The sequence below is a fragment of the Triturus cristatus genome, chromosome 4_1, assembly GCF_964204655.1.
Source record: "Triturus cristatus chromosome 4_1, aTriCri1.1, whole genome shotgun sequence".
Lineage (NCBI taxonomy): Eukaryota > Metazoa > Chordata > Amphibia > Caudata > Salamandridae > Triturus > Triturus cristatus.
Window position 1 is genome coordinate 1,119,316,804 of NC_140585.1, and position 25,314 is coordinate 1,119,342,117.

Consider the following 25,314-nt stretch of genomic DNA (forward strand, 5'->3'; position numbering starts at 1 on the left):
GTGTGTCAATGCACGGAGAGAGGCATTGGATGCAGCCAGACACCAGCCCCCTGAATGCGCGGCCAGCATCGTCTGTTTATTTTCAGCCACTTTCAGTTTCACTTAAACTTTCAGTATCCGTGAGTAGAACGAAAGTCGCAGGCTCCATACCCACAAGATGACTTCGCTTGATAAAGCAACGATCTAGGTGTAACTGAGGTCACGAATTGCATTCCCGAACGCATTGTTCAGTGGGATAACGTGATGTCCAAGGTGCCCTTTTCTATGCTTAGCTTGCGGTGCACGGGCTGCAGCCCCAGGGAGTAGCATAATTGTGTGGGTTCAAACACGTGTTGTCGATAACTCTGTGTAACCTGAATGCCACAGCTTCGAATCCTACTAAAACTGTTTAGCAGACAGTGGCGGCCGATGACCTTAGAAAGTGGTGTGGCACAGCACAGCTGCTACATGGAATTCATAATACAAAGGTGACCGGGCGACTATTTAAAGAGCATTTACAGTCCGTTAAAAGAAGGGAGTACTGCAATAAATAAACGTACTCTTACCTTTACTGCAGGACACCCGACTCATCGCTCTGCCTGGCTGTTAAAAGATGAAAGCTGGTTCCAGAGCAAATAAACTTGAACCTTCCCAGCCAATCTCAGCACAGCACAAAAAGCGCTCCATTTGCTCCACAACGGAATGCTATGCTTACGAGAATAGTCTACAATTAAAGAAACATACATCTGAACACGTGCAACGAGCAGAACAACAAGTAAAGAGGGCACCGGAAGACACCACCGCCTTTCTCCGAGGCAGAGAAGAACTGCCTCGGAGAAACGCAGCGTCGTTTTCGGATTCAGGGGCGTGTTTTGCTGTTGTCTCCTCCCTGAGACTTTTCGCAAAAAACACGCCCCCCGATCCGAAAAGGACGGGGCATGATTGGAGTGACGGGACCTCTTCTCCAATGGCTGGCCAGCATTTACGAGGCCAGCCAATGGAGAACAGGGGAGAAGAGGGGCGGGTTCAAGCCCCTCTTCTCCCAAGTCATTAAATCTCGGAGCGAGACTGCGTAAGCGCAGCCTTCGCAGCCGAGACCTAAAAAATGGACATTGAGTAAAAGCAAAAATATTGCTTAGGTCTCTAGAAGCACACATTGCCGCAGTAATCCCTAGCATAAAGGGCAACTAATTTGAGTGTAGATGGGTTCCCTGTGAAAGGGCAGCATGCTCTTACGCACAGTGAAGTTAGCCGATTAGTGAAGTAGGATCGTTCATTGCCCCATGCTGTATGCTGTAGTAGGCAGAAACAAAATAACACAATAACAGACCAACTGATGCAGAAGGCTAGCTCAATGTCCTTTTATGTATAATATACATATAATTTTAGTGCAATTAAAAGGTCTTGGCTAATGCCAGTCCTAAAAGCACAGAAGTGCTAAAGCACCACTTGGTATTTATTAGACCCAATACCTGAACTGAATGCACAAATAAATCTTTCCACATTGGTGGACTGGTTCAGTATCTTACAACTTTACACTTACATATTTGGCCTTAAATGTAAATCTCTATAACATACAAGTCTGGTAGAAATTAGTTGTCAGTCCTAGGGTGCACTGTTAAACGATGCTTGTTAACCTCAGTTCTTGGGAAACCTGAGCAAACAGGCAGAGGTGAAACATGAAATGGTAGCAATGGCAGACTGGTTGAAGGTCAATAAAGGAGTACCTGCGTGTAAATCAAAGACTATTTCATTGCCATTAAAATAATCTTGTCCAGCACCAAAGCGATGCCTCAAAACCACCAAGAGTAAACAAACCCTGGGCAAGGCTAGGAGTAGAACGATTGAAAAGGATGTGCGAAGAGACTGATGTGTAACCTGAAGGTAGTGGTAATGTATTACTGGGTGTTCATTGTAGGTTTACCTACATGTATATGACGAATGAGGTGTGTAAAGTTTGGATGTGCTCTAAACATGATGCTGGGCATCACTGAGCTTAAGCATGAGGTGTTGAGGAATAGTGTGTACATACACCGGGTGTGCAGATACTTATCCAGTTATGCGTTCAGATATAACACATTGGTTAGAACGACTAGAAAAGCCAGGTTTTAGAGCGCTTTGAAATTAGAGGTGGTTGTCAATTTTTCTTATTCGTGCAGGTAGATTTCCAAATCTTAACCATTTCAACCAAGAAGGAATTTCCCCTGCATAAGATTTGTTGAAAAAAGGGACAGTTAGGAGTAAAGTAGTCTAGATTAAAGTATGCCTTGATGAGAGGTACCTACTTTTCTACTCAGGCAAGCATATCATGTCTAACTCCCTTTAGCCAGTCTGTGTATTTTAAACCAACATTGGTGTGCAAACAGATTTTTAAGCCCATACAGTGGTAAAATCAAAACTAGAAATCCCAAAGCATAACAAGGTAGTCTCTTAAAGAAATAACTGGCTTAAGGTGACCATATGACATAAGAATACAAGCTAGCTAACAAGCGGGATGGTTGGGATTGTTATGTATCAGGCAGCCATGCCATTTCAAAGGGCATAGCCAAGCTCCATTGGCCATATGTATGCACATGGGACGCAAGGTGTGAAGTCGAAAATGTCTGGTGCAGTGTACACATTACAACATGTTACTGCTATGTTTTAACAGATCAGGTCTTACGCAGGTGACCTTTTGTCACAAGTCGCCTGATCACTGCTCTTCATGATTATTGCTTGTTGCTTATTAAAAGACTGCTATGCTCTTTTAGGGTTTTGGGGTCCACAACCTTTCCAGTGGCAAACCTATGACTCCAATAAGGTTATTGGCAGCCCATTGTAGTAGAGGCCCACAGACCCCTTATCGAAAACCTACTGAGGAGAGTTACCGTATGCCCCTACCTTGCAAATCAGTCTAGTAGGTCATGAGCAGATCCCTCATACAATGTGACCATGTGTTGCTCATGCATGCAAGTGCTTGGGTACAAGTGAGGTGGAACATAAATGGAGAGGGTGAGGTCCCACCTGTGTGTATGAAGCCCTAAGGCTTTACAATGCTGAAAGAAAGTATTTATTAAAACGCAGATTAATATAGTTACAGAGACATGTGCAATGTTAACGTGCAATAAATATTGAACTGACACGACATTTGAATTTGCAAAACCACGGTATATAACCGTATCTTTTAGGGCTAGGCCTAAAAATGTTTAAAAGGTTTAAAGCAATCTTCATTTTTCGAGCAGGAAAGTTAAATGTGCGGAGAAGTCCACACAATGCTTAAAATTAACACTACCGTGATATGATTTTTTTAAGCTTCACATCACATAACAAAGATGCTTTTGAATGATATAACGTTTTGAAATGCTATGCTATAAACACTTTATCATTGAATAGAATGCCTTCATATTAGTTCACACACTAAATACAGTGCATAAATAGAAAATGCTGATCTTTTAACTTAATTTCCCTTATTTTATAATAAAAGAAATGTGGTGCTTTCAATAATATTCTTCGCAGCAGATGTTTCTAATTTAATTTCTTTTTATTTCGGTTTTATAGTGGAGATGGTACAGCAATATCTTATAAAGACATTGTACAGGATAATAGATGCACGTCTTCAGTATCGAAGCGTTAGTATTACTGACATAAACATTAACAAGAACCTTGACCGTCAGCCCCCCCCACCTACCTCGACCCTGACAGCTATCAGCCCATGCAGTCGCACCCAATAAGGATAGTATGAAATCAATCTCCACATTACAACAAACCACAGCACATATATGTTCATCTTGACGACCCTGGTGTCGTTTCCCTCCATCAGCTGATAGTTCTAAGCCATAATTGGCTAGCCATCCATACCATGTCTTACGGTACTTACAGGAGGTACCCTCTACTGGCGTATGTCACTTTTTCTGCCACCATATACATGTCCATGCCCGTTCTTCATTCCTGTATTGTCAGGCCCTGGCCTACTGCTCATTGCCAGGCAATATCTCTCTTCGCCATTACTAGGTTCAGTCCGCAGAACACACGTTTGGCCATGGGAAGATCTATATGGTTTGGAATTCCCAAATGGATAAATTTGAGGTCTAATGGAATGCGTGTTTCCAGACTTTTACCAAGTTCCTCAGTAATGACACCCCAGTAGTCCTGAATTGTCTGACATTCCCAAATTGTGTGGAAGAAGGAACCCTCTCTTGCATTACAATGCAGGCAATGTGGGTCTTGTGCCTTCCCTATCGTGTGCAGTCTGTCGTAATACACTCTGTGAAAGATCTTAAACCGGTAGCCGTACTTTTATTGCCACTTCCCTAGGATGCATTAGGTTGTGCCCCAGTCGATATTTTCAAGGTCGTCCACACCCTTCACCACCTCTCGCGCAGCCTACTGAGTTAATCTGGCATGTTGTTTTTAAGGTTTTATAGATGAGGGAAGTCGCGCCCCTATCTATCTCTTCAAGTAGAAGCCGATCTCAGGGATACAGCCCTGGGGTGCCCTTCAGCCCTCCAGGCATGTCACATCTGTGCGTATTGCAAAGATTGATTTGCATGCATCCCAAATTCTCACTGCAGAGAAAAGAAGGGCACTACCTTCTAGCAAATCCCCCACTTTAAAGATTCCAATAAGGTCCCAGACCACTAGGCCTCTCAATTTCCGGATCTCAGGTAGCCGATTCGCTTCCCATAGGTATGTTTCCTGCCTGGGTCTGCGGTGCCAACCCAGACACTTTGTGGCTTTTTCCCAGGCCTGCAGAGCCACTTGGGTAGGTGGGAGGAGCAGCTGCATCCCCTTTCCTCCGTAAAGATAGTCTAATCAGGTCTATCTCTCCCACTGCACCCTCTCCAGCCAAAAGGTGGAGTGGTCTGGGGGGGCGTATAACCAGTCATTGATGTTAATTCGGCGTGAAGCCCAATAATAATCCTCCACGTCAGGTAAGGCCTAACCCCCATTATACAGGTTGTGTTAAAGCGTTTTCGGAGCAATTTTGGGGTGCCTCCCATCCCATAATAGGAAACGCAGGTCACCCTCCAACTTATTAAAGAATCCCACCTGGATCTGGAAAAAACGTGTTCTGCAGCATGTATACCAGTTTTCAAAGAGAAATCAGTTTAAACATTGCTACCCATCCCATTCATGTAAGAAGCAGCCCGCTCCATCTACTCTCTACATACTTTTGCTACCCTCTCCAGGTTCCTTGCAAAGCAGAATTCTTTCTCTCACATCATGAAAATTCCCAGGTATTTAAACCCTTCATCTACACATAACAGGCGACAGGGGAGCAGGAATGGATGATTCTGTATCTGGAGAAACTCACGTACACCTCAAACAATTGAAAAAGTATTGGGAGGTTGTGGGTGGATCCGTGACATAAAGGAGGATTTCATCCACATAAAGCAAAATGTTCTCCTCCTCCTGCTCTGCTTCTACTATCTTGAACCCATATATTGCCGGGTGATTTTGTACCGCTCAAGCCAGTGACTCTATTGTGAGAGCGTACAAGAGGGAGGACAGGGGGCAACTCTGTCTGCTTTCAGGAGTTCTAGCTGCCTAAAAGTGTGGGGGTCAAGCTCTGGTCCTGGGTTACCTTCAAGTTCCAGCAATTTACACTCTAGCTGCTCCAGATCTTTGAACTCCCTTATCTTTTTTTGGGTTAGCTTTGTCCCGAAGGACTGCCTTGTATGCTTCCCATAGTGTTACTTTCAAGGTAATTGAGACTTAGTTCTCTTTAATAGAGAGCTCTGTATCGACCCGGAGCCCTACGACCATGTCGCAGTCCTGTAGGTCCCATGCCCTAAGCCTCCAGCCTGTCCCCCACCCCAGCTTCGTCCACCCAACCTCACTAGTGGAGGGCAGTGGTCTGAGAGCTCTCTAGCAAAGAATTCTGCCTGTTGTATATCTCTCAACTCTCCTGCTGGGGCAAATATGTAGTCTAGCTGTGAAAACACTCTGTGGGCCCCCAAGAAGTACGAGTATCGTCTACTGGTGGGGTGCAACTGTCGCCACAGGTCTGATAGGCCTAGTGTAGCAGCAAAGTGTGTAAGCGGGATAGATGGCAAGGTTGTCCGCAGTATCCCAGACCTATCCTAGTTTGCCACAATGACATCATTTAAGTCCCATCCCATAATATGTAGTGAAGAGTTAGCTTCCAACAGTATTTCTGAATGTTTTGTCAGTGTTGGGGGCTGCATATAAACTAATGACTGTAACGTCAGTTTGACCCCATAACCCCTTCGCTCCCACGTATCTACCAGAGGGATCAGACCACTGTTTCTCGACATGGAAGGGCACATCTGTCTCACTAGGATATCCACCCCTCTTGAACCAGAGGTTTACCCCGCATGTGCCAGTGTGATGTATGCTTCTCTTCTCAGAAATCTGCACTGTGTGTCACCGGGAGATGGGTTTCCTGTAGACAAATAACATCTGGATGCAGGCTTCTGATGTACTGTATTGCCAGGCCCCGCTTGACTTTATTGCCCAGCTCATTAACATTCCAGGATATGACCGTAATGGTCCGACCCGATTTCCTTCCCCCTCAGTGCCTCTCCAACCGGTCTCCCCTCCAAATCTCCTCCTCTGGACTTTTTGGATGTCGCTGTGGCGTGCCCTTCCATATCAGAGAACATTTTAAAGCAGCCAGCTGTCTGTTCTCTACGCCATGGGGTTCCTACCCCTCCCTGCAATGCCGGACTATTCCTTCTCCTCAGTTTTTATCTGTCTTTCGGTATGGCTCCAGGCCCAAAGTTGTCAGAACTCCTTTAAACATCTAATAGTGCTATATTTTACAACTAAACAGGCAGTCACAAGTGCAGTTATCTAGAAAGCGTTAGGGTAATTATTTCAATAGTGCAGCAGACCCAGTGGCAGTGGGACCAAAAGCTCCAGGCACCACACTAAACACAGATTATTGTTATATTTTACAACTAAACAGGCAGACACAAGTGCAGTTATCTTTCAGGCACTAGGGTCATGATTTGAATGGTGCAGCAGCTGCAGTGGCACCGGGCCAAAAAGTTGTTCGAACTACTCTGAACACCTAATATTTCTATATTTTACTTCTAAACAGGCAGTCATAATTGCAGTTACCTTGCAGTTCAAAGGGGCTTGATTTAAATGGTGCAGTGGTACCGAGCACAAAAGTTGTCAGAACTCCTCTAAACACCTAATATTGCTATATTTTACTACTATAAAGGCAGACACAATTGCAGTTAAAAGGGGCTTGATTTCAATGGTGCAGCAGGTATAGTGGCACCGGGGACAAAAGTTCTAGGGACCCGACTAAACACAGAATATTGCAAAATGTTACTACTAAACAGGCACTCACACGTGCAGTTATCCAGAAGGCATTAGGGCCGTGATTTCAATGGTGCTGCAGGTGGAGTTACAACGGGCGCAAAGCTCTAGGAACCCATCTAAACACCAAATATTGAAATATTTTACTACTAAGCCGGCAGTTACAAGTGCAGTTCCCATACAGGCAATAGGATTAAGATGTGAATGGTGCAGAAGGTGCAGTGGCACCAGGGCCAAATGTTCCCTTAGCTCCTCTAAAACTAAATATTCTTATATTTTACTACTAAACAGGCAGTCACAAATGCAGTTATCTTGCAAGTACTAGGAGCATGATTTGAATGGTACAGCAGGTGTAGTGGCACCGGGGACAAGAGCTCTAGGGACCCGACTAAACACAGAATATTGCAAAATGTTACTACTAAACAGGCACTCACACATGCAGTTATCCAGAAGGCATTAGGGCCATGAGTTCAATGGTGCTGCAGGTGGAGTTACAACGGGCGCAAAGCTCTAGGAACCCATCTAAACACAAAATATTGCAATATTTTACTACTAAGCCGGCAGTTACAAGTGCAGTTACCTTACAGGCAATAGGATTATGATTTGAATGGTGCAGCAGGTACAGTGGCACTAGGGCCAAATTATCCCTTAGCTCCTCTAAACACTAAATATTCTTATATTTTACTACTAAACAGGCAGTAACAAATGCAGTCATCTTGCAGGTACTAGGGGCATGATTTGAATGGTACAGCAGGTGCAGTGGCACTAGGCCCAAAAGTTGACAGAACTCCTTTAAACACATAATATTGCTATTACATCAATTAATTCTATTATTTCCCTCTAAAGTTTCATTTTTCAAAATGTTGCTATTATTTACCCATACTATACCACTTGTAACAGCACAATATATTGCCTTTTTGTACATAAACAAATCATAACACTTTAACAGACTTTCTGTATCTTATATTATACAACTACTCAGCAAGCTACAAATTACAACAAAAAACTGCTCTATTAATCACACAGGCGAAAACTAACGCATTTACCAATGCTTGTTTAAGCGGCCATCTAACGTTACTACGTGTAATTTACATTTTTCCTATCATATGATTGTTTTGGGTATTGAGCGTTCAATTCTGCTTAATAAAAATAAATAATAATAAATAAAAAAAGATTTCTGGTAGTCAGAGATTGCTATCTCCTCTTTCCAGCATTTCCACTTGAGCTGGTGTATTGAATCTGCCCCCCCCCCCCCATCCCTCTGGAATTAATTCTAAAGCCATATGTGTTAGCTAGAAGACATTTGTGGTTTGTATGAAACTAAGAATCAGTTCTAGCAGATCTATACATGACCAGGTACAGAGAAATACACGGACAAAGAATTTAGCCTTGACAAATATACACAATCTGCACAGAAAAAACAGATTAGTGCCCAAGCCCCACATGCCGGGTTTTGTGCAGGAGACCGAACTGTCCACCAACAGTATACAAGAGACAATGTGTCAGTACACCCCTGATTTCTTGCCTTGGAGATATCACTACCTGAAAGAGAACTGCACTCTCCGAAGATTGGTCCCCTCCCCCCCCCCAAACGTTTGGGGCTAATTTAAAGGTGATTTACACCTGGATAAACTAACAGTCCACATGACCGGATATAAGCAGGACCCACCTGCATAAACAATGTTCATCTATTAACTTGAAGAAAAACCTAATACCCATATGGAGAAATCAGATCATGACAGAATTAATGGCTATTTTCCTGTAAAAGGTTTAACTAAATCCCCTAGATGAACCATGCTGAGAAGGAAGTAGACGGATATGTGTACTGAGAATATGACTTAAACCACTAGCAGAGTCTCACATCCTGTATATCCATGATGCTAAAAGACACAGACTGGGTACAATGCTCTATGAATCAACCGACTCAGCCCTCCTGATGAAGTACTTCAAGAGCAAGGCCAGTCTGACACTTCGCAAGAGACCTGCCCTCATTTGGTGGCCCATCACTGTCATGAGCCACTGAACGACGAAAGTGTAAGGTCCGCATATGACCCTGTGAGAGGCAACCAGTGAGATGACCCATCACTGTTATGAACACTACCTCCCACAGGCACAAGGCACCTCGTGACCATGGAAAGATTACCTAGTCTGGTGGCCTGTCAACGCAACTCAAGCTCTATATGAGAGCCAACATCTCCAACACGACTACTTCAAGCTGCAAAGATGATTACAACTCCTCCTACATGCCCTCAACAGTTATCAAGGTCATTACAACTCTCTGCCTTCTGCACTGTACAACTGTGATCTCCAGGCAATGTCGCCCTCCACAGCATGACTGCTTGAGTGCACGCACTTCCAAGAGCCAACCTGACATTAACCACGCCAAGCCCACCACTGTAGGACACTGAGCAGAAGTTCATGTTTATTTTGTCCACTGAACAAGTAGGCGCATTACCTGCAGAACAAACACTTTGGCTGCCAGTTTACAGTAGCACAGCATGAAACTGTGGAAGGGGACTGTCTGTCAATAAGGTAAGGTTTGTATCCACATTTGTAAGTAGTTCAAACTTGGTGATATGCTTCATAAAAGGAAAGCCTTTACTATTAAGACAAGCGCTCTAAAGAAATACAGCGAGCTGCAAGCTCAGCTTGCATTTCTGACAGGGCTACAGCATACAAATATGAGTGCATCTGCAAAGTATAACCAATTAATGCCTTAAATAATGCTGCCAGAATGCTCCCTGATTATATGCAAATACATGCGGAAGCAGTAAGCAGGACTGTGGTTGATGGAGTTCAAAATAGGATAGACACCACGATTGCTGTAGAACCACTGGCATGCCTAGTGAGAATTAAGCTGATAAAGTACAATATTAAAGTAGGGAGAACAAGCATGTGGCATCGCTACATGCGGGTGATAATATGCTCTTCCATTTAAATATATTTCTATGCCACAACTACTGCAATAGGTGAAAACATTTGGGCGATTCTCTAGGCTTATGCAGAACTGAGACAAATCGTTAGTGTATCCGGTGAGCACGATAGGACGAGCTAAAGTACTAATTAATTCTCCAACTTTCCCAAAAAACTGAACAAAGAGCCCTAATGGTACTTGTGCATTATGGTGGCAAAGGAAGAATCGTTACAGTATAAACTGCACATAGTAAGAGGCATAAGTACCCTAGAATAGACACTGGCCTATTGTCACTGGCAGGAAGGGGAGCATTGGTAACAAGCATTGGCATAGCCAATAGGTCTCGCTTTTGGAACCTTATAAGTATTTAGTTATGCAGCACAATATCCTTGGTGCAACAACATCAACTGTTGCATGGCTAAACACTTATAAGGTCCCAAAAGCGAGACCTATTGGCTATGCCAATGCTCGTTTTCTTTAGTTTTATATAGCGCGAACTCTCCTCGGAGGTATTGGAGCACTTTACATGAATGAGCACCAGTTACATTACACAAGGACACATTCCTTTGTGTTTTTTAGGCACAAGGAGATTGTATGATTTGCCCAGACTCACACAACATTGAGCCTGCGCCTAAAAACACGTGTGAAATGTTGCTCTCCTCTATGAATACCTTAAAATGTGTGAAAAGAAGCGACCCCTCCCAACACCCCTCTGGCATCCTAGCCGAATCAAGGGTGACTTGCAGACAATACTGACAGCTAATTCAAACATGAAAGGTGTGATTGCAGCCACTGGCACTCGAACACTTGTGAGCTCCCTCGCGCTAAAACAACTCGGACAATGTGTGAACCAGCATCGGCTAGTAATGAATAATTGCCAAGGATGCCACAACAGCGGATTCTAAAGGTAAACACATTTTGTCACCAGCCCCCAGGTACAGCTCGGTCTCTGAGGAAGCAACATTTCACCACTGCCGCCTGCCTACCTATTGTTTCAGCAGCCTAGTAACGATGGGTGACGGTGGCCCGGTGAGGCTTTCGGAGGTTGGGAGATAAGGGAATCCCACCCTTTCGCCACTCTTCATAGGGTGAGGTGGGGTCTGTGATGTTTACAGATACCACCCCATCCTATCACCAACGGGTAGAGTGGGGAGCCATTAATAAGTGCAGATGCACTTTCTTAACTAAGAGAGTGTCTCCCTCATGCACTCATGAAATCAAGTTCAATAGTTAGTCTTGAGGTAAGGTTAGTTGGAGTCAATTTCATATTACTTTCTTATTGTTCTTTATTATTTGTCTGTTTATAAGGTAAATAATCTCGTCGTAGCAATTCAGTACATACTTCAAATTCAAATTAATTCAAAGAAACAAAATTGCCCAATGCATTTCGGGCGTCAAGGCCCTTCATCAGGGGCTAGTGTACTGTGAATACAAGGAAACAGGGTATCAGTACAAAAACACACTTATAATTGTATAAACAGTATTGTGGTATACATAAAGTACCTATGTGCAAGGCATACATAAATGAAGGTGCTGTGTTATTCAAGAGTGAACCAATTTCACATATTCTCCATGAAACGAGCCAAGGTGAAAATTCAAAAAGCCGTGATTCCATCAGTGATCATAAACATAAAGATGTGGATTGGATAATTAACGTAAATAATCATTGAGTGATTGTCAGAGAAGTGATGTAACCTGCTAGAGTGACCACGTGCTGAATAGATATGAATTTTAGAAATTAATAGAGGTGGCATGCAGCTACGTGAAAGTTTGAGCTTGTAAGGAAAAAATAGTAATGATTCCGTAGAGACCCGTGAGGGATCACGTACTTGTCAAAAGTCGTCAACCTGACACGCGCTTGTGTTGCTCAAAACGACCGTTTGATAAAAGATCTAAAAGTGAACACAATTGTACACGAATGTAGCGGGGTCTTAAAGTTAGAGTTTAGTTTCGTGCACGAATAGCGGGTCGAACAGGTGCGCGAAAAAGACTTACTTCGAAGTAGTACGATGCGAAGCGTCCGTGTGGTGTAACCAAGGTGATGTGAATGAAGTGAATGTGGCGCGCCTCAGTTTAAAAGACCGGATAGACCCGGAAGTGATCAATGAGGATAGGCGCGTTAAGGTAAACCTAAACATAGAAAAAAGACTGGTAGTTCTGTATTAGTAAATCTAGAAGCGAAACATCAGTCGGGTACAGAACTACAGAGAAGACAGACTAGTAGTTTAACATACTTGTAATTTAACAAGTCGGAGTGTTGTGTGCCATTAATAAGTGCCATGCAGCCACTCCTCGAGCTGATGCTCATGCAGCCCGGAGTCACTGCAAAAAGTGGCACTACCGCGTGCCATGTAGGGGTGGTAATCAAAGCCCCCAGATAATGGAAATTCCGGGGCTGAAGTGATTTAAGCCATTTGCACCTGCGCATGGCTTGCCTGACGAGGCAGTGGCCTCGGTTCGGGAGGAAAGTTGCTTTATTTGTAGCTCTTGCGTCAGTTTATTACATTTATGATAAAACAACAGTTTAAACACAGAGCAGCAATGCGACAAAAGGATCAGGGAAATACATGTTCACAGGCACCCTTAGCAAAGCCGGCGGCATAGTTATTTTTTTTGCGAGAGCACAGCTTCTCTTATAGGGTGATCACTAATGGGTCTTTGTAGCGCGGACCACAAACCGGAGGGAAAAGCTCTGACAATACGGCAGCCGGTGAAATGGTGCTGGTTTATTGAACGATGTGCTGCATTGATGCTGTGTGGTGCTGTAAGAGAGAGAGAGGCAGCCTCCGAAATCTAACTTCTTAACAAGCCAAGACAATCAGAAGAATCCGAAGAGGTGGCGGACAATCACAAGACGTGCAAGCTTGTGCAAAGCTTCTGCTGTAATCTTTTTTTCAATATTTGTAGCTCTCAATAAAAGCTTATCTTGTTATCCCCACCTTTGCGCCATAATACTAATGTCAGAAAGGGTGACAGAGAGTTAGTCCAACCATGGAACAGGAATGAACGAAAACGATATTCAGCCCATGTCATTAAGTATGCAAAGCAACAACATGGAAACATTTAATCCAACCAAACAATGTTTTGACCAGGGCCAAATTCTAACAAGCGGCCGCGAAAGTGATAGCGATCAAACATCAAAGCGGCCGTGCGGCCGCGAAAGTGAAAGTAATCGCAGTAAAGCGCGGCGCGCGTGGCTGCGCACATGCACTGTAGCTCTAGGCTGGCATAGTAGCACTTTTTGGAGCCCTCTCAATAAGTCTCGCCAGACCAGCGCATGCGCTGGGTCAGGCGAGACCTAAAAATGAGAATGTCCTGTGATGTTTATGTAACTTCCGATGCTGTATGACTGAATACTCAACAGAAGTACATAGAACAAATATGCAGGTGAGGTGACTCTTACGGGGCGGGGACAGGAACAGAGTCAGTTTAAGTGTCCTGCTCATGAACAGAGCGGAGTGAAGGCTGCAATTACCAGTTATGGAAGGCTATTAATTGGCATCAAAAGTGCAATACATAAAGTGGTTCACAGAGGATGGAAGCTTGTACAAGTATTTCATATGCGAAAAAAATAAGGAAGGGGAAGTAAGATGATTTTTGGTGGACACTGAAAATTGAAACAAAACTAAACTTTATATTGCGAGATCTGTTCAGAAACATGGGAAGCGCTCCTGTAAAATGACAGATAGTAAAGTATCCAGCTGTCCGGGAGGCCAATCTATTGAACTTTACCTGGAGTTTCACATGGCAGTCAATGGGGGGGAAAGGGGTCTACTATGTAGGGAGGATCTGCTTTTAAGTGGCAAAAGGTTGACATTTAGGGAATCCCAGATATTCATCAAGGGGAAGGTACACAAGTCATACAGTATGCCAGAATAGTCAGGGCTGGTAAATGCACCTTGGTGTATTTCCTTGAGGAACCCGCAACTAGAAGAATGTATAAATTTATTTTAGAAATAAATACCATCAAGATATGAAGAGCACAGATATATTAGTGCTATGAGAGAAGGCATGCCAACTGAACACTTATGGTGAGGGGAAGATGGGAGGAGGATTGCGGAGAGGCCTTTACATAAAAAGACTGGAAAGATGTTTGTAGCATGACCACAGGCACATTTAGTATTACTAGATTCAAATTGACGTAGTTCATTGTACTACAAGGAACACACATTACATTGACATTGAAAAGATTGGAAGACACTAAACAAAATCGATGCCTTAGGTGGAAACAAAATGGAGTAGAATGTAGGCACCTGGTGTGGGGCTGCACGTGTATCAATCACCCTAATCGGGAAAGAGATATGTAGCAGATCAGAAACAACAGTGGAATATAAGATACCATATACCTTAGAAACATGTCTGTTGGGTAAGGGTACATTTAAAATCAAGACTTAAAAGCAAGGGCACCCCTACCAACAAGGGTACTAGCACAAAGGATAATTGCAATCAAATGGATGGGTACAGAGGCATGTAAATTTGCAGAATGGCTTTAATCAGTAGTCCATATCAAAAGGAGATTGGGGAAGATGCGGAGAGATGACAAACTACAGGCGGACATCAAAATATGGAAAGCATATGTAGGACATCGGTTGTTCACTCAAAATGGCAGACAACCCAGAAAAGGCATGTATATCAGAATATCCAACCAAATAAAAAGACCTACTACAAAGGATACTTGTGAATAAATGGTAGAACCGCTGTCATGTTCAAGAAGGTGAAACAAAATTAACATGAGAATTTGTTGACATCTATGAGAATTAATGTGCTATAAAAATGATCTCAGTATCCAACGAATGAGTTGGGGTGTCAAGTAATGGTTAAAATAAAAATAAGTATAAAGTAAACATGGATAATTTGGTACTATGTCAAAAGAAATTTGATGTTTGCATGATGTCGCTGGTATTCATTCTATGACTTATACCTTACATGTACAACAAACACTGACAAAGTCAATAGGTCTGGCAATGGCAGCCAGCCTTTGGCTTTGTCCATGCTTGTCTGGTCATGTTTTTGGTAAAACTTTATTGTTGGAGGAGCTGGCAGCCCTCACTGATTTAAAATAAAATAAACCTGGCTAAAAGCAAAAGTATGTTTTTTTGGTCTCAAAATCCATGCACTGCCGGATGTGCTCCTGGTAAAAAAACGAAACGCTATCAGACACACTGAAGTGGGGCGTCCTACTGCCCTATGCTATATGCTGTAGTGGGAGGATAACCCTCGTCAGTAGTACATTTTTAAACTTTTCCAGGGTGAAGAGAGACAGGAGAGAAGTCGGTGAAGAACAAACATGTTCACAAATCTGTTCACTTTTGCCAATGTGCTTGAGATATTTCTAACAATAGTTCTACATGTCTTATATACTAGGTTGGCATATCATAAAAGTCTCAAATATACAAATCTATGTTTCCACGTGGGCTCCAGCCTTGTGGGTAAGTTGATGGGAAGTCAACAGAAATCTGTCTATTTATGCAAGGTGTTACTGCCCAAAGGGAACCTCCATCAGGTAACGTATGAGTGAAGAGTCATGGGACACTGGTTTGTTTCCTTGCTCTGCAAGGCTCAGTAGGTGTTCCTTCACTGCCTAAGGACCAAGAGGAAACTATCGCATGTGGCAGAAATTCAGAGCGCACACCAGAATCAAGATAGAAACTTTAGTTCAGGTGGCTGGGTCTGCAGACTCAATGGAGATCTACGACACTGCAAGAAAATCTTATTCTTACACTGCGCAGGAGGAATTATTACAGACCTTCTGTACAGCCCAACCCCCAATAGGGTTGTGGACTGCAAGTATAAAGATTCCACTACTTGGTAAGATCCAGGGGAACTGCTTGATGCCTTCCAGGTATATCTGCGGAAATGAGTTAGTACATGCACAGCAGCTGGTCCAGAGGAGAAACTGAGGGTGCAAATCACAGTGAGGTGCAAGTATTCAAACCTACATCAACAATTTCTAAAGGAGACAGGCATTAAGGCCCTAGGGTATTCATCCAAATTCACAAAAATGCGAGCCTAGTTTGCTTTCATAGTATGAATGAAAGAAGAGGACAATATAACGCACATTGAAGCCAGTGGACCATACAGGAAGAGAACTTTGAGGCCAAACAAAAGTTCTAGCAAATGAAAGGGATTCGATCTTATTGATATTATGCAAGTTTCACATCACAACAGAGAAGGGGGTGAAGGGGAAAGAGAATGTGCACCAAAGGAACAGAAGCACTGAAAATATGGCTGTTGGACCGAACATCGGTTGCATGGTTTTCCCCCAATGTTTTGCCGTCCATCCTCCTGTTTTTGCTGGCCTTAGGACTCTGCGCACTTTACCACTGCTAACCAGTGCAAAAGTGCTTGTGCTCCCTCCCTAAAACATGGTAACACTAGCTTCCACTCAATTGGCACATTTAATGTACTTGTAAGTCCCTAGTAAAGGGCCTGTAAATTAAATGCTACTGGTGGGCCTGTAACACCCATTGTATTTTTCACTTTTACATGTCCTTGTAGTGAAACACTCTCTGATTTATTTTTCACTGCTGCAAGGCCTGCCTCTCTAATAGAATAACATTGGGTTACCTTATTACATTTAATAAGTGATAACTTTCAAAAGAAAGCAGATATGAATGTCGAGTTTGGGCTCTAATAAATTAAATTTAAAACCCTCTTTAATGGTACAGTTGGATTTTAGTTCACAATTCTGAAAATGCTTTTAAAAAGTTTGGCATTTTCTTGTCAAAACCATTTGATGCCTGCTGCCTATATCCTGGGTTCCATGACTAGGTGTAGCTGGCAGTTGGTCTTTGTGTATTACTCCCAGACAGTAAGACAAAAGGGGAATAGGTGTTGGCAGGATGGGAAATCTCTGACTTATAGGGGTCGAAGCTGCCACCTATCACACTTGCACTTCACAAACACTATGCCTTAGTACACTCACAAACGGTTTCACACTTTTCTTATAGGCCCATAACAAGCTGGGGGCAGGGAGGAAGAAAATTCCAAACATCTTTGGGATGGATACCTCTAGAAACGTCTACTTCAAAGCTGGTACCAAGGATAAATAGCGGACCTTCAGACCCAACTCGCCAGTACACATATGGACCTATGGAAGACTCATGAGCATGACTGCTGTGCTGCTCTGCTGAAAGAAGGACTGTTGCTCTGCTGCCTTGATGCCCAAGTGAGAAGGACTGGACCTGGAACTTGAACCCAGAACCACCAGACTGACTCCAAGGGCTAGTTGGCTGGCCTACTGATCAGAGCCTCAAGGACAGAAAAGGCTCTATCCACCTTGAACCCAGCACATGGACTCTGTCTGCTGTGAGGGGCACCACCCCAGTTCTGGACCCTTGGAAGTGGCCCTGAAGGTGCTACCCAGCTGTGTTCCAAGCAGAACCGATGCATCATGACGCGTCTCCTTGCAGCTTCACATTGGAACTGCCACTGCACGACGCATCCCCTATGCTGGACCTCACAACGCAGCCTCGCAGCTCCTCTGAACCACTGCTTTGCAACGCATCCTTGATTTACGGCCTTGCATTGCAGCCCCGCAGCTTCTGGGAACCGCCGTTGTACAAAGCATACTTGACGAGGGGCCTCGCATCGCAGTCACTTGGAATCAGTGCTAGGCAATGCATCCTCAGCACAGGACTTCGCAAAGCAGCCTGCAGCTCCTCTGACCTACTTATGCGCAACGCATCCTCAACGTAGGACTTTGCAGTGCTTTGCAACCAGGTAAAAGATAGGTTTATTAGTTCATAAAAAACAAACAAAAAACAAAGAAAACAAACCATACATCAAACCCTTTAGCATTACCCTTCAATCAAAATGTTAAAACAAGAATACATTGCACATGTTCCTTAGGAAGCCATAACTATAGTCCTCTAAAGTGCACGGTGCTAAACAGCATAGGCCTCCCCCAGCCCACCTAATATTACAACAAAAGGTTTGGGAACCCCCTAATGTATGAATTAATCATAGGACTTCTAGTACTTAGGTGCATGATCATCGATTTTGCAAAGTGCAATATAAGGTGTGTAGTGAATTCTATAATGCTAGGCTTAACCCCTTCAGTGCCCGCCCCTTTCCCCGCCCTGTGCCGGCCGTTGTATTAGCGGGCAGGGTTTATGACGAGCTGGTCTCGTCATGGGCACAGCGCAACCGCGGCCCATGACGAGACCAGCTCGTCATAGGCATTGAAGAGGTTAATCAAACAAAAAATAAACAAACAAATAGCCATGTTCATGTGATAAAATATTACTAAAAGGACCAGCCCACTGACATCATCAGGCAGCCATTATACTGAAGGCAACAAAGTGCATGATGCATAACTGACATAAAACTATTACTAAAAGAACCTGCCTATTGACGTCATCTGGCAACCACTATGGTTAAGGCAATAAAGTGCATAGTACATGACGGACATAAAACCACATGCAATAAAACTTTAAAAAGCATGCTGCCCAACGGGCCTGGAAGGCACAGAGGTCTCCTGTGGGATGTCACCTCAACTTGGGGGTGGGGAGAATAAAAGTAGTATTGTTCTTGTTACACATCTATTGTAGCCAATAGCAGCCCATCTACTGGGCGCCATCTAAGTACATCCACAGCCTACTATCTGCGCCTTCATAGATCCCTCCTAAGGGACTTCAAGTGTGCATGGCGGGATGGGGCATGTAGGCATTATGTTTCTTGCTGCGTACCTATAATGCCTCTAGCAACCCACCATTAAGACGCCATCTGAGCATCTCCTCAGCCCACCATTTACACTTTCCTGAACTAGATGACAGAATCTCTACCTAACAGAGTCTTTAGCCTTAACGAGTCTTTAAAAATGTAATAGACTGCGCCAGCAGGACGTTCAGCTTAATGTGTTGAAGATTTAGGGACTCCATGGCAGCTGATCTGCAAGTTCTTATGGCTTTAAATTAATTCTGCAACAGGGCCCTCTCCTGCATGATTAAGCAGGGGCAAGGGCAGAGGACATGCAACAATATTTCCTTTGCCTGTTGGCATAAGCGACGCCTAGAAATCTAGGGTGGGGAGCATCCCCAGTCTCATCGACAACGCTCTGCAACCGGGAGTTAAGGTACTTTGTTCAGCAGGCCTGAACTTGTGACTTTGTCCCATTCCGTCGCGACCAGATAACTACAGTTGGTGCTTTTAAGCCCTATCTTTTTTTTTTTGACAATCAATTTTATTGTTTTTATGGGAAGACAATAATAAAACCTGAATACAAACAGCACAGCATATTCAGCAGCATAATAACATATGACATTAGATGAGTAATACCTTCTTATATTGGCATACACTGACGTATCTTCGCCCAACAAATGATATATAGGAATGGACCCAGAGAGGATGGGGAAGCCGACTAACCCACCATTCCCAACCATTTTCCCCAAACTTTCCGATGTTTGTCCGGGCAGCCCCTGGACTTGTACAGTGGCAGTTCTTGTGTGACGCACCAGTCTACTCCTTCACGTCATTTGGCTATGTTAGGTGGGACGGGATTCTTCCACGCCATTGCGATGTCTTGCTTGGCCACCACAAGGGCATTGCCCAAGAATAATTTATCTGCTCTAGATCCATCTAGCCTGTCTGTGACACTAATAGTATGTTCAAGGGGTTGTGAGGTATCTCCCATCCCAGCACCACAGTAAGCACTGTTTCCAGTGACTCCCAATAGGAAGCTATGGATGGGCAAGACCATACCATATGAAAAAATCTGCAGGTTCAGCCCCACATCGTGTACAACATGGGTGTGGCAGTAGGCCCGCCCTATGTTTAAGCCTATCTTTTAATAAATCCTTCAAATTGCATAACTCAGGCTCTACTGATTGGATTTTTGGGGTGGAGTAATTTATGACATTTTACACTATTTTTTCTAAATGTGTGCAGGATTGATCTTCTGCTGTGTTCTCCCTTTAGTTGGGTTTGTATGCTGCATAAATACTTTACACATTGCCTCAAAGTTAAGCCGGACTTCTTTTGTGCCCAGCTACCATTGAGTTCAGCACAAGTTAATTTGGAGTTGGTTTGGGTTTTATTCCAAGAACAATTGTGGTGGTTGCTGCTTGGGTAGGGTTTCACTCTCCTCAACCAGTAATCCAATTTTCTACAGCGGGTAAGAATCATGTTTCTGAAGTACATTCAATCCTGAAAGCTCTGAAGGCAAAGGACAATGATGAGGTAGACATCATCTCCTTGACCAAAAAAAGCGAACCGAGGGACATACACTGTTTATCACACCCAAAATTACAGATATCAATCAAAGGCTAGGACATCACTGTATTGACAAGCTACAGGCACCATGAATTTTACAGAGCCGAAACACTGCCACCATTAACTGAAGCCAAAGTCACACCCTACTAACACCCACCCCTGCATGCATTGAATATGGATGTATGCAGGGGTGGGTATTCAGTGGCTATTTTAAACATACATCATAGACAAATTAAGAACCCACTTAAGATATCCGTCAATGAAATAGGGTTTTGTGTCACTGCTGAGAACCCCAGAAGACCTGCAAATTGTTTAACTTGCCCTCAGCATAAGCCACTGCCAGACAGATAATCTCCTGCAAGAGTAAAGCATGCTATTCAAAGAGTTGATGTAAGAAATAAAAAAACAAATGATACTACACCACAATACAAATGGTGTCACTCCATTACTAAAGAATACCTTCACACGAGCAAAAAGTACAACAGAGCAAAAATAGTAGCCTGGATTGGAGATGCCATAGTTTCTAACCCATAGGTATTTCTCATTGGGGGTATCTGCAAGGCGTAAGCAATCTGCCCAACTAAGGTTTCTCGTGACCATGAGAATCACCACATCACGAGGAAATTAATAATCATGCCCACTTCAAATGAGTCTAATGGTTCTCCAAGCCAGACATCATATCATGGTACCACCAGATTTCGGAGCGCTGCAAGTTTAAACTTGGTTGCCTAACCCATAAATCTCTGGCAGGCACCGGTCCTTCCTTCATTTCCTCCCTCTTGCATCCCTATACCCCCTCTAGGAATCTCCGCTCCTCTCATCTTGTGCTCCTTCAGACTCCCCGCTTCAAGCGCAAGAAACACGGCGGTCTCAGGTTCTCCTTTCTGGCACCCTCTTTCTGGAACTCTCTACCGCTGGAATTGAGACTTTCTCCTTCTTATCTTCACTTCAGGTCCCTCCTAAAAACCCACCTTTTTCTCGGTATCTATTCATAAATCTCCTTCTCCTCGTTCTTGCTTCTGCCTCTTGTTGATTAAAGTGAATAGCGCCAAGAAACCGTCCGGTGAATGCCGCGCTTTACAAATAACTTTTACATTACATTACAAAAAGACAAGTGGATGCATATGTCCATTGGCTCGGGAGAATAGAAGTGGAGGTGTCTAAAGTGCAGGGGCCCTTTTAGGACTGACTGTTGGCGGTGCAGCTGTCAAACAGACCTATTGCTTCCAATATACTAACAGTGAGATTTCGATCCACTTGCTTCTACCGCTGTTATTTTTCAGCCAACCTCTTTCAGCCACTGGCTTGGGATTTTGCAAATCACGTTTTGGACAAGCCGGAGTATTTCATCCAATCCAATCAATTGTCCTGCTGTCTTCTTCCTGCTCCTCCCTCTATTTTGTCTATCCTTGTTAGTCTACTCCCACCTCCCTCTCATGTGTACTTTCTGAAATTATGTTTTCGCTCTACTGTAAAGCGCTCTAACACCTCTGGGTAATGTCCGCGCTGTATAAAAACACATCAATAAATAAATAAACCTACCAGAAGGCAGCAGCTGCCTTGGGGTGCAACACTGGATGGGACGGGTTACGGGGAAGAAGTGACGAACGAGAATGTAGCACCTTGATGCACAGACTGGAGGCTCCTTTGCCCATAGAAATTAAAGAGGGACTAGCCGAGCATCAGGCGCAGCGCTGCAACACTGATTCTGATGCACATATCGCGGCCATTGTAGATTGGGAAATCGTTTGTGATTAAAATGGACGGCATGACGCATACAACGTCAAAAAAGGCATAATCCTTTGAAATAACGGGTCATCTGTATTATTCGTGTTAATATTTAAAATGTTATGACTGGAGATATCTATGTAGTTGTTCACAGGAAAGGCAAGAGTGCACCGAGCGTATCCGTTCAATTTCAGCTGAAATCCGGACACTTCCCAAATATCCAGTCACCACGCCCCATGCACACCTCCTTGAGGTGGAGTTGCTTGTCCCACCCACGCTACAGGGCTGTCAATCTTGTGTAGTGCACAAAAACGCTACTTATGATGCCATGCCTGGCCCTTTGAAACTGTCCCCACTGACCCCTTCGTGACCTCGCTGGGCTGTCAGTAAACGCCGTGACCAATCAGAGGTCATATCAGTCGTCCTTGGATGGGCGTATGTGAACCTCTGTAGTCCCGCCCTTGTGGTGATTTGCTCCTTTCCTTCTGTGGCTGCGACCTGGCTGACCCGGATATCACCGTGCCTCCTACTTAGTTACATCGCGACTCCACGTGTGTTCCACGCCTCTCGTACTGCATGCCCTATTTGCCTGCCATGCTGCGAGGGCTAAAATAAAGAATTGGAAGCTGTGAGCTCCCCTCCTCCATTTTCTTTGGCCCATCCTGTGCTCAATGCCAGGGGTTGGGTTGGAATAAAATTCGGCCCGGGCACCCTAAAAAAAAATTGGCACACGTTTGCATATTGCCTTTCCGCAAAACACAAATTCGGCGAAATGTTATTAAACAAGCATTGGCATAGCCAATAGGTCTCGCTTTTGGGACCTTCTAAGTATTTAGTTATGCAGCACAATATCCTTGGTGCAACCACATCAACTGTTGCGTGGCTAAACACTTATAAGGTCCCAAAGGCGAGACCTATTGGCTATGCCAATGCTTGGTGTGGTTGTGTGTGTGGGTGCGGTTGTGTGTGTGTGAGGATGTGTTTGTGGTTGTGTGTGTGTGTGCACGGATGTGTGGTTGTGTGTGTTTATGTGTGTGTGGTATGTGGTTGTGTGTGTGGGTGGGTGTGGTTGGGTATGGTTGTGGGTGTGTGGGGTTGTGTGTGTGGGTGGTTGTATGTGTGGTTGTGTGTGTGACAGTAATACTAAAAGCATCTCAAAATAAAGGAACACAAACATCGAGTTTGTGGAAAGAGAAAGCACGTTGTAAGTCAAACGGGCGCAGCAAAGCATTCACACAACAACAAAACAAACAAGATCACTTAGCGAAGAATGAGTGCTGATAATGGATACACACAGCCCATCATCTTAAGAGTTCGATTGCAGCTAATGTTCACTCAAACCTGCCCCCTCCTTGTGAGTTGCACCCCATATTTCATGAGTTGTAACTGCTGCACCCACCATAGCGCTTTGAGATCTAAAGCGCTACATAGGTCTAATCGATTTGCCAGTCCCCAACATGCTGTGCTTTTAAAGAGAATGTGCCAAAAGTTTCCAGCTTCCTCATCATGGCCTCATGAAAGTGCCAACGAAAGGACTCCCTGAATGGTGCAACAGACATGAAGCAGCCGCTGCGATCAGAAATAAACACTGTGAACGTTGTCCAGTTTCACAGTAACATTTCCTTAATGTTCTTTAAGTCACAAAACAGTAATACTAAAAGCATCTCAAAATAAAGGAACACAAACATCGAGTTTGTAGAAAGAGAAAGCACATTGTAAGTCAAACGGGCGCAGCAAAGCATTAACACAACAACATGTTCTTTGATGTTTGTTGTTCTTTGAACGAGAACATCAAAGGGGCTCTGCAAAAGTGATCGCAGGCGCTTAATGAGCATGACGAGGTTTGCCAGCCTCTGTTCCTAAGCGCGCTCCCGTGCACATGCACTGTAGCTCTAGGCTAGCCATGGTAGCATTTTTTGAGCCCTCACAAAAAGTCTTACCAGACCAGCGCATGCGCTGGGTCAGACGAGACCTAAAACAAGCATTTGCAATGCAATAGGTCTCGCATTTGCAAGAGTTTAAGCTACTGGCACTGTAAATGACAATACTTATTATTTATGTTTTAAAAACCAACACATAAATAAAAGGCATTGTCATTTACAATGCCAAATAGCTCAAACTCTCGCAAATGTGAGACCCATTGCACTGCCACAGTGAAAGCGCGCATGGCGCTCTGGTCATACATAGAAGCAGCAACTAAGCTGCATTTGATTGCAAGCCCTGAAGTAATCAAGAGAAACAAAAGAGGACACAGAAAAGTTCCCCCTGTTTGGATGATAAAAGGACTGCCTCCAGAGATTAAACTTCCCCTCCTTCCTGGGTGCTGTCTAGGTCATTATCCCACTGGAAGGCGTAATACAGGCTCATACAGCCGCGTGTGTCGTACTTAAAGGATTGCCTCCGAAAAGCAGCCGAGTTGAGGGTCATTTCGAGAAATCTGGACGTACAATTCAAACACGACTGTCTACTACAAGCCGAGCCATTCTGACAATCATAAGTCAAAAAAAAAATCTTCATAGCATACTAATGCTATATTAAAATGTGAAAGACTAGTTTGTCAGGGCATGCATTGTCACTCTTTTTTTTGCTGTCTTGTACTACCTAAGAAGTTTAAAGGCGGGGTTTGGGGGGGGGGGGGTGCACTCTTAGCTTCAGCCTCTGTCCAGTGTGATTTTCAAGGTATGGCTTATAAATCAAAGCACCAACTTAATATGCATCCTTCTTGTCTTGAGTAATAAATGTGGTGGGGCAAAGACGAATATCGAACCCAGCATTGAACCAAAGTCACAAAAGCGAGTTTTAACTTAGAGTAATGTACTCGAATATTGAACAATAATGAAACAGATTGTACAATCATGTACAATCAGTACTGAACATCAGTTTTAAAACATTTATTGACCAACATCGACAGGTAGGCACTGCCCAAATCCGTGGAAATGGTTTTATATTCAGAGAATTCTGATTTCTTAATGAGTGCAGATTTTACAAATTCCTTGTACATTTTGGAAACTGCTCGCATATTCTGAATATTTTGGAAACTATTTTCAGATGTGTTTCTAGACCTGCACTTGCAGGCAAACAGAGCACCCAGAATCAGAAAGAAATGAGAAAATACTGAAACAGGGAGGGCGGACTTCAGCTGGTATCATATGCTAGGAAAACTACTTGTAGCGATTGAGGCATTTGTTGTGCAGCAGCAAAGTTGAGTT

General features: G+C 43.8%; 1 protein-coding gene across 2 annotated transcripts in view; it reads right to left on the reverse strand.

The window, feature by feature from the left end:
• Window positions 1-22,490, reverse strand: part of PUS7 (pseudouridine synthase 7) — a 291,175-nt gene extending 268,685 nt beyond the window's left edge. The window contains exon 1 of one of the 2 annotated variants that reach the window (XM_085654146.1): window positions 21,920-22,490. In XM_085654146.1, the coding sequence (XP_085510272.1) occupies window positions 21,920-22,032 (113 nt within the window). In that variant the 5' untranslated portion in view covers window positions 22,033-22,490. Of the gene's footprint in view, window positions 1-21,348; window positions 21,748-21,919 lie in introns of those variants that run through there. The other variant, XM_085654148.1, reaches the window with a different exon arrangement.
• Window positions 22,491-25,314: the final 2,824 nt, after the last annotated feature.